Raw genomic sequence first — 15,769 nt, forward strand, 5'->3', positions numbered from 1 at the left:
GCTGGCAACCTTGTTATTTCAAAATAAACCCTTATAGAGATTCGTTTTAGTCCATAAATTTGAAAATTCAATTCTGGAATAAGAAAATGAGTAGAACATTTATGATTTTAGATCTGTCAGACAAAGATTGGTATATATATATATATATATATATATATATATATATATATATATCTTATTGCAAAGGATTATTTTTATGTGTCAACTGTCTGGAATGAGAAAAATAACATCACTTATCTGCCTGATAATGAAAACAACAGAGATAAACTTACCAGGTTAATAATATATCAGACAGACATGGAAATATAAAATTTTTTATACGCACTTTTTTTTTTATTTGAATTTAATTCATCTGCAGTTTTTAATGTGTCAAACAAAGTTAGGTAGATTATTTCATAGGTGTATTTTTATACCTCAACCGCCTGATAATGAGTAGAACAGAGACAAACTTACCAGATTAATAATACAATAGTGAATATAACAAAGCTAAACTTATGATAATAATACGTCAGACAGAGATGCATATAAAATATTTTTGATATGAATTTTTATTTTTTATTTGAACAGTTCAATTGCCTGGAATAAGGAAATAAATCTACTCAATCACCTAAATATGAGTAGGACAGAGGCAAACTTATGATGTCTTTAATGTGTTAGACAAAGATCAGCATATATATTATTTTAAAACTGTATTTTTATGCCTCAACTACCCGACAATGAGTAAGACAGGGCCAAACTTATGATATAATATTTAATACGTTAGACAAAGATAAGTATATGTATTATTTCAAAGGTGTATTTTTTTTTTAATGCCTTTACTACCTGATAATGAGTAGAACAGAGTGATAATTACCAGATTAATAATACGATAATAAATAAAACAAAGCTAAACTTATTAGGTTAGTAATACGTCAGACAGAATTGGATATAATACAATATTTCTTATAAGGATTTTTTTTTAAATTTAAAAAATCAATTACCTGGAATAAGGAAATAAATCCACTCAACCACCTGGCAATGAGTAGGACAGAGGCAAATCTATAACGTAAATATTATGTCAGATAAAGATGAATATAGAATTATTTTAATTTTGTTATATTTCTTATACCAAATTATTTTTTTAAAAATCTGAGCTGCCTGGAATCAGAAAATGAGTAGGACAAAGATAAACTTATACTGTCTTTAATGTGTCAGACAAAGATGGATAAATGTATTAATTAAAAGTGTATTTTTAAGTTTCAAGTGCATACCTAAAACTGGAAGAAAATATTGACAAAACTGAAAACATAAAAACGTATCTTGATATTTAATTAAAACAAGATCCATATATGGTCATACGATCTTATTAACTAAAGTGGAACACCATATTAGTTCATACTTCCATTTCACTCACTTCCAATGTCAATGTCCCAAATTTTAAGAAGTAAACAAGCAAAAAAAAAGTGGCCAACCTTTGATTAATCAACGGAGAATTTTATGTAATAAAAACTGATGCGATGGCTCAATGTCAAATCCAAGGGAAATCTTCCCGCTGCATCTCGGTCAAGGATCACCACAACCTGCAAGTTCATCGGTCAGTTTTATTGGCAATTTACCAATTTTTTTTGTTGTTGTTATGACCTGATGATGATACCCTTTGAGGCAGAAACTGGTATAAAAAAGCTGCAAGCGTTTAGCAGGTGACTTTCATTGAAGAAAAATTATTGACAATTGAACGGTTACATTTCAAATGACCCTCCCAAGGTCTCTTTTATAAATGCGAAATGCAGTTTAACGAGAGAATAATGCAAAATTACAATTATTATTCAGTTGTTACACATTTATTTATGAATCGGTCGTTTTAGTGAGGAATATGACTAATTTGTCCGAGGTTTTCAGGAGGAACTTATTTACTGGTAACAAATAGTAAATTACTCAATTTCATCCAGTTTTGTTAACACTTTTCTTAAGTTATCCCTTTTATTACTTCACAAACTATTAAATGTTGATTTTTGTGTAAACGTGATATTGATTCATGTTGATTTAGTATAGTCTATTGATTTAAGATTTTGATGGGAAATTATTAAACTGTCTAGAATCAGAAAAAATTAAGAGATCACGTAACTGCCTGACATTTAAAAAATATATATTACTTGGAATTATAAGACTATTCACTTACCTATAATTAATAAAAAAATTATTTAATGTCGTCACTGCTTGCTTCATTCATGCCTGAATAGCCTACATTAAAAAATTTAAAATTCGGGCTTTAGGAGTCAAGTAAAAGTAAAAGATCAATATATAAGAAAAAAAATGAATTGACAAATTAATGACTGAACCACCTAAATTCATTAAAATCCTTTATCAGCTTGACAGCCTGAAAAAATGAAATCTCTAGACTTATATAGTCTATGTAAATCATTGCTTGACTGCTTAGAATTACAAGAAGAAATACCTGAAAAAAATTAAATTTCTCTTGCTTAAAATAAGATATTGATAAAATTACTTATGTGTCTAAAACTTATTAATAAGTCAGCTAAGAATGCATATATCGATTGCCTGAAATTAGAATAATAGGCCTGGAAAATAGTCGATCATATAACTACCTTAAATTTGCATAAATATTTCTTTAAAATGATATAATTATATAGCTCAACTGCCTGAAATAAAAAAAAATATAATTTACAGATGGACTATCTAAAAATCATAAAATACTAGTATAAAATTTAAAAAAAAATGTAATGGCGTTACTATCTAAAATAAAAGAATCATTGCTTAAGCTCAACTGCCTGGTATTTAAAATTCCATGATTTAACTGCCTGGCATCACATATAAGAAATATTAATTAAGTGCCAAATAAATATCTCAAAAACAGCCTGGAATTTAAAATGAATCCATGACTCAACTGCCTGGAATTTAGAAATACTGCATCTGTACTACAAATCCCTGGAATCTGCTTTAAAATAAAAAATATTCAATTAAAAAATATTAAATTCACAAAACCACTATACAATTAACTTATTCTAAGTAATACTATAAATGATCAAATTTCTGAAATTAAAAGCGTAATGAATTTATGTCACAACTGCTTGGAATCATTTTTCGTAGTCTACCTGAAGGTTTAAAACTATCATACTCAGAAATTAAAAAAAATTACTCATATGTCTACAATATTGACATAAATATACAAATTACCAAATAAAAAGTATTCAGCACAAAATTTGCAGCAAATTCACGAAACCACTATACAATTAACTGATTCTAAAAATTATAAAATGATTAATTTCCTGAAATTAAAAGCGGAATGTATTTACAGTCACAAATGCTTGGAATCATTTTTCGTAGTCTGTCTGAAGGTTTAAAACTAACATACTTAGAAATTTTAAAAAATGGCTCATATGAGTGCAATATTGACATAAATACACAAATTACCAAAAGCATTCAGCAACTAAATCTGTCTAAAACTATAAGAAGAAATTAGGCCTTAGCCGTCTGGTATAAATGGAATAAAATCAGGTCAAAAGACAAGAAATGAAATTAAATAATACTGGTTTGAAGTGCCTGAAGTATGGAAAAAGTATTTAAAGAATTGATGATATGCCTAAAATTAGAATATGTTATTTTAGTCTGTTATACGGTGAAATTATTTTTGGTTTAAATCATAAATATTTTAAGCTAAAAAATAATTTACGGTTTAACTGCCTGATATTAACAAATAATAGAATCAACTGCCTGGGATACAAATTTTCTACAATTTAAGAAACAAATTCCTTAACAGTTTGAAAAAATAAATAACTGAAGTAAAAATAACTTAAGGGCTAAGTTGCCTGGAATCAACCAATAATAGTTCCACACAATTGCCTAAAATTATACATTTTAATTGACCTAAAAATCACAAAATGGCAGTATAAAATTGAAAAAAAAATTAATGGCGTTGCTCTCTAAAATAAAATAATCATTGCTTAAGCTCAACTGCCTGATATTTAAAATTCCATGATTTTACCAAAGTCCAGATATTTTAACATAGATTTCAATATATTTGAAATAAATCAACTTTGGTTTAACTGTCTGGCACCATATTTAAGAAAAATTGCCTGAAATAAAAGAAAAATAATTAGAAAACTGTCTGAAATTTAAAAAAAATGTAATTTAGAGACGGACTGTCTAAAAATCATAAAATACCAGTATAAAAGTTAAACAAAAATTATTTAATAATGTTACTGTCTCAAATATGAAAAATTGCTTAAACTCTACTGCCTGGTATTTAAAATTCCATGATTTAACTGCCTGGCATCACATATAAGAAATATTAATTAAGTGCCTAATAAATATCTCAAAAACAGCCTGGAATTTAAAATGAATCCATGAATCAACTGCCTGGAATTTAGAAATACTGCATCTGTACTACAAATCCCTGGAATCTGCTTTAAAATAAAAAATATTCAATTAAAAAATATTAAATTCACAAAACCACTATACAATAAACTTATTCTAAAAATTATAAATGATCAAATTCCTGAAATTAAAAGCGTAATTAATTTATGTCACAACTGCTTGGAATCATTTTTCGTAGTCTACCTGAAGGTTTAAAACTATCATACTCAGAAATTAAAAAAAAAATTACTCATATGTCTACAATATTGACATAAATATACAAATTACCAAATAAAAAGTATTCAGCACAAAATTTGCAGCAAATTCACGAAACCACTATACAATTAACTGATTCTAAAAATTATAAAATGATTAATTTCCTGAAATTAAAAGCGGATTGAAATCATTTTTCGTAGTCTGTCTGAAGGTTTAAAACTAACATACTTAGAAATTTTAAAAAATGGCTCATATGAGTGCAATATTGACATAAATACACAAATTACCAAAAGCATTCAGCAACTAAATCTGTCTAAAACTATAAGAAGAAATTAGGCCTTAGCCGTCTGGTATAAATGGAATAAAATCAGGTCAAAAGACAAGAAATGAAATTAAATAATACTGGTTTGAAGTGCCTGAAGTATGGAAAAAGTATTTAAAGAATTGATGATATGCCTAAAATTAGAATATGTTATTTTAGTCTGTTATACGGTGAAATTATTTTTGGTTTAAATCATAAATATTTTAAGCTAAAAAATAATTTACGGTTTAACTGCCTGATATTAACAAATAATAGAATCAACTGCCTGGGATACAAATTTTCTACAATTTAAGAAACAAATTCCTTAACAGTTTGAAAAAATAAATAACTGAAGTAAAAATAACTTAAGGGCTAAGTTGCCTGGAATCAACCAATAATAGTTCCACACAATTGCCTAAAATTATACATTTTAATTGACCTAAAAATCACAAAATGGCAGTATAAAATTGAAAAAAAAATTAATGGCGTTGCTCTCTAAAATAAAATAATCATTGCTTAAGCTCAACTGCCTGATATTTAAAATTCCATGATTTTACCAAAGTCCAGATATTTTAACATAGATTTCAATATATTTGAAATAAATCAACTTTGGTTTAACTGTCTGGCACCATATTTAAGAAAAATTGCCTGAAATAAAAGAAAAATAATTAGAAAACTGTCTGAAATTTAAAAAAAATGTAATTTAGAGACGGACTGTCTAAAAATCATAAAATACCAGTATAAAAGTTAAACAAAAATTATTTAATAATGTTACTGTCTCAAATATGAAAAATTGCTTAAACTCTACTGCCTGGTATTTAAAATTCCATGATTTAACTGCCTGGCATCACATATAAGAAATATTAATTAAGTGCCTAATAAATATCTCAAAAACAGCCTGGAATTTAAAATGAATCCATGAATCAACTGCCTGGAATTTAGAAATACTGCATCTGTACTACAAATCCCTGGAATCTGCTTTAAAATAAAAAATATTCAATTAAAAAATATTAAATTCACAAAACCACTATACAATAAACTTATTCTAAAAATTATAAATGATCAAATTCCTGAAATTAAAAGCGTAATTAATTTATGTCACAACTGCTTGGAATCATTTTTCGTAGTCTACCTGAAGGTTTAAAACTATCATACTCAGAAATTAAAAAAAAAATTACTCATATGTCTACAATATTGACATAAATATACAAATTACCAAATAAAAAGTATTCAGCACAAAATTTGCAGCAAATTCACGAAACCACTATACAATTAACTGATTCTAAAAATTATAAAATGATTAATTTCCTGAAATTAAAAGCGGATTGAAATCATTTTTCGTAGTCTGTCTGAAGGTTTAAAACTAACATACTTAGAAATTTTAAAAAATGGCTCATATGAGTGCAATATTGACATAAATACACAAATTACCAAAAGCATTCAGCAACTAAATCTGTCTAAAACTATAAGAAGAAATTAGGCCTTAGACGTCTGGTATAAATGAAATAAAATCAGGTCAAATGGCAAAAATTGAAATTAATGAGACTGGTTTGAAGTGCCTATATAAAGTATGAAAGAAGTATTTAAAGAATTGATGATAAGTCTAAAATTAGAAGACCTTATTTTAGTCTGTTATAGGGTGAAATTATTTTTGGTTTAAATCATAAATATTTTAAGCTAAAATATAATTTACAGTTTAACTGCCTGATATTGTCAAATAATAGAATCAATCAAATCAACTGCCTGGGATACAAATTTTCTAAAATTGAAGGCAAAAATTCCTTAACAGTTTCAAAAAATAAATATATGAAGGGAAAATAACTTAAGGGCTAAGTTGCCTGGAATCAACCAATAATAGTTCCACACAATTGCCTAAAATTATACCTTTCAAATGACCTAAAAATCATAAAATGGCAGTATAAAATTTAAAAAAAAAATTAATGGCGTTGCTCTCTAAAATAAAATAATCATTGCTTAAGCTCAACTGCCTGGTATTTAAAATTCTATGATTTTACCAAAATCTATATATTTCAATAAATATTTGAATATATAGACTTTAATTTAAATGTCTGGCATAATATTTAAGAAAAATTGCCTGAAATAAAAGAAAAATAATTAAAAAACTATCTAAAATTAAAAAAATCAAGGCTTAACTGCCCGAAAGTTTAAAAACCATAGTTTCACTGCCTAGATTTATAAATCCATTGAACTATCTGATTTTAAAAGTGTCTGATGGATCAATTGCCTGGAATTAAAAAAAAATAGTGAAATTCATGGCTTATAGAGGGTGTTTCCTAACTACGGTACGAAACTATACAGGGTGAATCGTTAGGTCGTTTTATGAAAAAAAGTTCCTATGAACGTATGTCGGGAGTTGCTTTGTTTCTGAGATACAGGGCGATGAAGGTTAAAAAAAATAACGGTATTTTAAAAATACTATAACTATCCTTAAACCGATTTGGTTGAAATTTGGTGCAGTTATTTGAAGTTATAAGACGCTTATTTAGCTGTAACTAGATTGAAATTATTAGGTCCAGTGGCGTGTCAGTGGGCACCACATGCTTATTGTTGAGAAAAAAACAAGGCCAATAATTGTTTTGCAGCTTTTTATTTATTTTTGTATTTTGAGCAACTAAAAATACAACTTTTTCGTATCTTATATTATCTTCATATCTGGCTTTGTTTTCAAGAAAAAAAATTTAATGTACCTTTAACTCATTCTAAAAATTATCCATGGACGACAACATGAAATAAAAACCAATTAATTCGATAAACAATTTCGACCTTAAAGTAAATGAGCAAAATGCCCACCTTCTGATAAAATACACGACTGCAAACGATTTGTCATTGAGTGTCTGACACGCTCAAAAATACCTGGAGTATCCCTTATGATATTGCAATTGACAATTATCCGATTCCTCGTCATTCACATCTAGAACAGAAGTTTTATAAGCAAGAGCCTTCAGATGGCCCCATAAATAGTAATCCAGGGGATTCATATCAGGACTGCGAGCCGGCCAATTTTGAGGTCCTGCACGTCCATTCCAGCAATTAGGGTAGATGACGTCGAGATGCTGACGAGCAAGAACATTGAAATGAGCTGGAGCCCGTCGTGCATAAACCACATGTTGACTCTTACTTGGAGGGGTACTTCTTCTAATAAAGTGGGTAAATGGTTTTGCAAGAAATCCGTGTAGGATTCACCTGTTAATCTTGCCGGTAAAAAAAATGGGCCAATTAGGTAGTCACCAATAATTCCTATCCAAACGTTCAGCGAAAATTGTTGCTGAAAATGAGTTTCTCTAATAACGTGGGGATTTTCGTCGGCCCAAAAATGATCATTGTGGAAGTTCATAATAGCATCTCTTGAAAAATTTGCCTCGTCCGTAAATAAAATATTTGGATGGAAATTATTATTGTGTGCCATCGTATGAATCAACCACCTGCAAAACATTAATCTTGGATGAAAATCCCGAGGCAGTAGAGCTTGTGTACGCTGTATGTGATATGGATGCAGGAGGTTTCTTTTTAGAACTTTCCAAACGGTTTTTGAACTGACGTCAAGCTGCAGTGCAATCTTCCTGATACTTTTGGAAGGATCTTCTTCTATCGCATCAAGTATAGCTTCTTCCAGTTCAGGCGTTGTTATAGTCTCTGGTCTTCCACCACCCATATTTTTATTAAAACTCCCAGTTTCACATAATCTTGCATGTAGTTTTCTAAATGTTTTTTTGCACATGGAATTACTCTGTTAAGATATCTGTCCTGGTAAATTCTTCGTGCTTCTTCCGCATTTCCATTTGGTAATCCATAAATAAAGTGCATGTCGGTCATTTCATGGTTAGTAAAATTATTTATGATGGAATAATGAATCACTGCCAATTGACAGCTGAATTTTACTTATAACAATTCTATCACTGTCAGCTGGTCTCCAAAGCAGGTAGGTACAAAGGAGGTACTTGAATGGACTTGCCAATTATTTGTCATAAGAAGCAATGGATTTGTTATTTTGTTGTATTTCAAAAATCTGATAATAAAAATCGTAGAAGTTGAATGTTTATTATCATAGTAAACAAGACACAAGAGACCAAAAAATCGAGCATTGGAGGGTAAACATTTTGCTCATGTACTTTAAGGTCGAAATTGTTTATCGAATTAATTGGTTTTTATTTCATGTTAAAGGTCCATGGATAATTTTTAGAATGAGTTAAAGATACTTAAAATTTTTTTTCTCGAAAACAAAGTCAGATATGAAGATAATAAAATAAGATACGAAAAAGTTGTATTTTTAGTTGCTTAAATACAAAAATAAATAAAAAGCTGCAAAACAATTAATTATTGGCCTTGTTTTTTTCTCAACAATAAGCATGTAGTGCCCACTGACACGCCACTGGACCTAATAATTTCAATCTAGTTACAGCTAAATAAGCGTCTTATAACTGCACAAAATTTCAACTAAATCGGTTTAGGGATAGTTATAGTATTTTTAAAATACCGTTATTTTTTTGATCCTTCATCGCCCTGTATCTCAGAAACAAAGCAACTCCCGACATACGTTCATCGGGACTTTTTTTCATAAAACGACCTAACGATTCACCCTGTATAGTTTCGTACCGTAGTTAGGAAACACCCTGTATACATGAAATTACAAAATAAATATATGAAAATCAATTATTTGCCTAAAATTAATAAGTCAACACGTAAAAATCAAGCATTTGCTTGAAATTTAGAACAAAATGGATTTATTTAAGCTTAACTATTTATATTAAAAAAAAAATTTAGCAACTAAACCTGCATCAAATTATAAGAATAAATTAAGCCTCAGCAGTCTGCAAATAAACTCAACTGCCTGAAATTAAATAATTCTGGATCGAAGTACCTCAAATACGGAAAAAGCATCTCAAAAATGATAGTAATCCTGAAATTAGCAGAACACATTCTTTTAGTTAATTGTAGTATAAAAAAAAATTACATGGTATAAGTGCCAGAAATGTCTAAATAGACACCACCTGAAATTATATTTAAAATTTATTTATTTGAGCTGATGAACTGCCTGAATAAAACTTTTAAGCTACTAAAACTGCGTTAAACTATAAGTGGAAATTAAGCCTTAGCAGTTTGGAATAAATGAAAATAATGAGCTCAGTGCCCATCAACATGTTTTATGAAATAAATAGATAAAGTGTTTGCCTTAAATTACTAAAATAAACACGTACGAATCAAGTATCTGCTTAAAATTAATAACAAAATTGATTCATTTGAGCTTAATTATCTGAATTAAAAAAAAACTATTCAACTATGAAGCCTAAGTAGCCTGAACAACTTAAAATAAAATAAACTGCCTGAAATAAAATAGGTCTAAAATACCTGAAAAATTGATGATATGCCTGAAATTAGAAGAAGGCGTTCTTTTACATAAGTATAGTATGAGGTTTTTTTCTTGAAAACATATCAGGCTAAGAAATAATTTAGGGCTCAGCTGCCTTATATCATTACATAATAGTGCCATTCAAATCAACTCAAAATACCAAAAATTTAAATAAAAATCTTTGAACTGGTTGAAAGATAAAGATTTCCTTAAATATTAACTGCCTGGAATCAACAAATGGCAATTTTTTCCAGTAATTTGCATCAAGCAATTCAGGCTATTTTTCCTTGTTTTTTGTAAATTTCTAGTCAATTAGAATAATTTTTAATTTTTGCCAGGCAGTTGAGGTATGTTTTTTAACTGTTTTTCTAGCCAATGTTTTATTTTCCTTAAAATGTTCAGAATTATTTTTCTTTTAAGTAATTTTTACTTCCTTCAGTCCTTATCTAATTCCTGAAGAATTTCTTCCCATTTTCCAGTAAATTTCTAGTCGATTCGAGTAATTTGTAATTTTCCAGGCATTTGAGGGTTCTTTTCAAATATTTTTTTATTTTAAGTCTTATTTCCTTTACGTTATTATTCCTTTTTCTTCCAGGCAATACAGGAGTATAGTTTCACACAATTGACTAAAATTATTAAAAATTATATGCCACAGGCTCAACTGCCTGGAATAATAGAACCATTCAATAGTTTGTTATGGCAAAAAAATCGATGGTTTAACTAACTGAAATTTAAGCAAAAAATTACTCAACTGCTTAAAAACGTAAATATCTGCGAGCGACAATTAATTTAGGCCTGAACTGCCTTGAATCAACAAATAACAGTTCCACCCAGTTGCTTGAAATTAATATCAAATATATTTTCACAGGCTCAAATGCTTGGGATACTTATACCATTTAGCTGCATAAAAATTAAAGCAAAAAGTGACTCAACTGCTTGAAAACATACAAAATAATTTAGGGTTCAACTGCCTGGAAGGAATAATAAAAATTAGCCCTCCAGTACTCTACTGCCCCAAGGCTCAATTACCTTTACACTTTTAAGTCAAATCCTTTTGTTTTTGTTTCAGGAGTAATTTCCTTGGTAGCTGTTGGCATCCTAATGGTATGCACATCCACCCTAATGTTTGTCCATAACCCCCAAAAATTAATAGTTAAAATGGTAAGCGCTAGCACAAATCCTTCCCGAACCCTCCACTATAAAAGTTTCATTTTTTGCAGATTTTAACCCTCTCGGATGGTTCATTATTTTACAAACTATGGTCAGCACCGCCCTTCAACATTTACTTGAAGATCTACATATTTAATATAACGAATTCGAAAGAGTTTCTGGCGGGAAAAGAGAAGATGAATCTGACTCAACTGGGGCCGTATATTTACCGGGAAATTTTGACTAATCAAAATGCCACTTTCAATGACTCTGATGGAACCGTCACTTATAGCCCGCATAGGGAAATCGTATTTGATCCAGATAAATCCGTGAGAGATCCTAAAAAAGATCATATTATGACGACAAATTTGCCGTTAGTGGTAAGTGAAACTTTTCTTTATAAAAATGGTTCCATTGGTATTAACATACAACGTCATATGTTCCAGGGTCTTCAAGCGTACCTGAATGACGCCTCTATCTTCACGAATTTGGCCTATTCGACAGTGACTAGGAGCTTAGGATCAGAACCGATCATGAACGTAACTGTAGAGCAATATTTGTGGGGATATAAGGATCCTCTTATCAAATATGCCCATACTTTATTGCCCAACTGGATAGATTTTGATACCTTTGGGATCTTCGAAAGGGTAAGTGCAACTTTCCCCAATTAAAAGCACACAATGTTCCCCAACATGATGTCTTTTCCAGTTGATGTCCAGGGACAACAACAACCGCGTGACAATCGTGACCGACCCAAGCAAATACCACTCGAAACTCGACCATTTACTAACGCTAGAAGAACGAATGCAAGAGTTCCACGTGGTCAAATGGAACAACATCTCCGGCCTGAAAGACTGGGGCTTCGAGACTCTATGGCCCCATCAAGTGAAGAAGTGCAATCTGGTAGAGGGCGCCTTCGACGGTACGATATTCCCCAGAGACCTTCCACAAAACACCACTTTAACGTTGTTCAGAAAAGCATTTTGCCGTCCAGTACCCCTACAGTATTTAAGAGACACCGTGGGAAAGGAAGGCTTTAGACAGTACGAGTACAAGCTGGCAGACAACATGTTCGACGTCACCAAGGAGAATGAATGCTTCTGTTTCAGAAACAAATGCATCAAAGGCTTCCAGAGCATCGCCCCTTGCTACTATGGTATCCCCATCACACTGTCCCAACCTCATTACTTTAATGCTGACCCTAAAATGCTTGAAACCGTTAATGGTTTGGCCCCAAATGAGTCCGAGCATGGCAGCTTATGTGCTATCCAGCCTGACATTGGTGTACCACTAAGTGGGAGCATGAAAATCCAGATTAACTTGGATGTAGGGAAGACCAAGGGCAACTCGAAAACTTACCGGTTTAATGACTTACAAGTGCCGCTGTTTTGGGTGGAGATTACCACCGAAGACTTACCATCGATCGTAATATTTTTGCTTACCTTGCTGTGCAACGTCATGCCAGTGGCTTTGGAGGTGATCAAGTATCTTCTGGGCCTCAGTGGTTTGGCATTGATATCGGGTGGTGCCTTGTACACACTTTTGAAAACAAAAGTGAGGATACCAAGGTCACTAAGCTTAGGCAATAATGAGTACTCACCCATTCCCATAGTAACTCTTCCCGCGGAGTTCTTGGAAAAGTGTGAGAGGCGATTTTCGTTGAAATAGAAGACTTTTAGTGATATTTAAGGGAAAAACCAAATGATAGTTACTATATTAGAACAAACCTTGCCATTTAATTGATGCTTATTGAAAGGTAGTTCAGGGTTTTTATTGAAACCTCAAACAAGTTGTTTGTATAAATAATATTGTAAATAGACTGATGTAAATAGTAATTTTAATTTAGTAGTTAATAATGTTGGTGCAAATTGTTAGTTCGTGTAGGTGTATTGTGCTTCGGAACGTTTGTAACAATAAAATGTCTTGTTGCTGATGTTATTAATGTGTTTCATTTCAACATCATCTTTTTTTTTTATCTCGGATTTCTATCATCACTGCAGCTTGAAAAGTCTCTTAAAGGTTCACTTGATGATTCAGAATGTACATCCTGTGATATCATTCAAGTAATCCTTTAAGTGTTCTTTCTTCTGCATCCTCATCTTCTTCATAAACTTCTTGAATTCGTTTTATCAAATGTTGACTTCTGTTCTTCCCTTCTCTTCTTCTACACATTTTACTATCTGGTTTTAGTTGCTTTGTTAATTTTCTTTCTCTGTTTAAGTACGTGGACGTCCAATATCTATGATTTGCCCTTCGTCGACTACTTCATTCCTCTTTTCTGGATGTTGGAGCATTATATTCATGGACGTAACCTCCATTTTATTTATTTTATTTATTTTTCTTCTGCGATGCTTTAATTGCCTCTAAATCTATTTTCTGTATTTTCTCAGTAGTAGACATCGTCTACTTCTTCTTTTTCTTTCTCTTTATTTTGCTTGCACATCATGTTCTACCTTTTAATTTTTATATGGACCTTTTAACTCTGTGAGTCATCATGGTCTTCTTTTTCTTCGTCTTCTTCTATATCATCCATTAAATCTTAATTATCCTTTCAACGCTTACTTCTGCAACGTTCTCTTTAGTATATGGACATATTAAATCTGTGGTTTATCTCCATCTTAGGCCTCTTCATCTTCCATTAAAGGTTAAGACATGTTAGCGATAATTGAGTGTCAAACTTCTATCTCTTTTCTATTGCACATATTAACATATCTCTACTTTATTCTCTTCTTCTCCCTCTTCATCCTTTTCTTTCTTATCGTATACCTTCTCATGAGGAATAATTTTGTTGCCTTCTTGTTCATCTTTCTCCTTTTTTTAGCTAGCATATGGAAAATTTTAATTCGAGTAGGTGTATTGTGCTATGAAACTCTTGTTACAATAAAATGTCTTATTGTTGATGTTATCAATGTATTTCATTTCCGCATCACCACCATTAGAATCAACACTATATTATTCTTCAATCCAATCTTGATCTCCATCATCAATATAGTTGGAAACGTCTCTTAAAAGGTCACTTAGTGATCCAGTCTTTTTTTACGCCTCTAAAAAGAAAGCAGGCTTTATCATCATTATTATCATCTGCTTCTCAGTGTTGTTCTTCATTTTTTTCTATAAAATATTGACTTTCATGCTTTCCTTCTCTTCTTATTAACACATCATTATCCTTCCCTTCTTCTGCATCTTTATATTCTGGTTTGCTTTGATTTACTATCTGTTCTTAAGATGAGCTGATGAGCGTCTTAAGTTTGTGACTCATCATGGTCTTCTTTTTCTTCTTATTCGTCTACTTCTGCGGTATATTTCATCAAATCGTAATGATTTCTTCCAATATTCATTTCTCCATCTTCATTCTCTTTGGTATATGGACGTATGAATTATCTGACATATCATTGACATTTTCATCTTAAGCCTCTTTATCGTCCATTAAATGCTTAACTAACTTTCAACCAAATGTTCAACACTTGTATCTTCTCACCTGGACGTATTAAATTTTTCATCCTCTTCTTTTGTAGTCATATTTTTATTCTCTTCTTCTTCCGCTTCCTTTTTTCTTCTTTCTTATTCTTTATCTAATCGACTTGTCTCTTTTTGACCTTCTTCTGCCATACTGAAGATAAACCAGACCTCATCATCTTCTTCTGTTTCTTAGTGTGCTTCTTGAATTCTTTCTATCAAATTTAGACTTCCGCTCTTTCCTTCTCTTATTTTGCAACTTTTACTATCTGATTTGCCTTGCATGCCTCTTTGTTTAGGTACATGGATGTCTTATTTCTATGATTACTCTTCGTCGCCTACTTCATCTCTCTCTCTCTATTGATTTATTTTCCATCTAATCATGACGCCATCTACTTCTTCTTTCTTTTTCTCTCCATTTTACTTGCCACATCTTGTTTAATTTTTTTATTTATATTTAAACATCTTAAGGTTATGACTTATCATGGCCGTTTTCTTCTTCTTCATTATCTTCCATCCAATCTTAGTAAACGTCCTAATTGCTTACTTTTCCATTTTTTCCCTTTGCTATATAGACGTGTTCGATATGTGTCTTGTCATTGACATCTTCATCGTTTATTAAGCTTTCATTAACTGAGTGCCCAACAACTATATCTTTTCACCTGAACGCATTAATGTGTCACATTTTAATCTTCTTCTTCTCCCTCTTCATCTTTTTCTTTCTTACTCCTCATCTAGTCATGAACAATGATTTTGTCGCCTTCTTATTCACCTTCCTCCATTTTTTAGCTGATATGGGGATGGTTTTAGTTCGGGGAAGTGAAAGTTTGAAACAATAACACCCACTTGAACCATTCAATCTTGATTTACGTCATCAATTAGTCTTGAAAAGCCTCTTAATGATCAGATGATCCAGAAAGTAAATT

General features: G+C 31.0%; 1 protein-coding gene across 1 annotated transcript; it reads left to right on the forward strand.

Moving 5' to 3' along the window:
• The first annotated feature begins 1,782 nt into the window (after window positions 1-1,782).
• On the forward strand, window positions 1,783-13,325 carry LOC126736735 (scavenger receptor class B member 1-like). Its single transcript, XM_050441258.1, has 5 exons — window positions 1,783-1,895; window positions 11,308-11,399; window positions 11,459-11,767; window positions 11,834-12,034; window positions 12,096-13,325. The coding sequence occupies exons 1-5, from the start codon at window positions 1,853-1,855 to the stop codon at window positions 13,053-13,055; spliced, it is 1,605 nt and encodes a 534-aa protein (XP_050297215.1). The 5' UTR covers window positions 1,783-1,852; the 3' UTR covers window positions 13,056-13,325.
• The last annotated feature ends 2,444 nt before the right edge of the window (window positions 13,326-15,769 follow it).

The sequence above is a fragment of the Anthonomus grandis genome, chromosome 5, assembly GCF_022605725.1.
Source record: "Anthonomus grandis grandis chromosome 5, icAntGran1.3, whole genome shotgun sequence".
In the NCBI taxonomy this organism is placed as follows: Eukaryota; Metazoa; Arthropoda; class Insecta; order Coleoptera; family Curculionidae; genus Anthonomus; species Anthonomus grandis.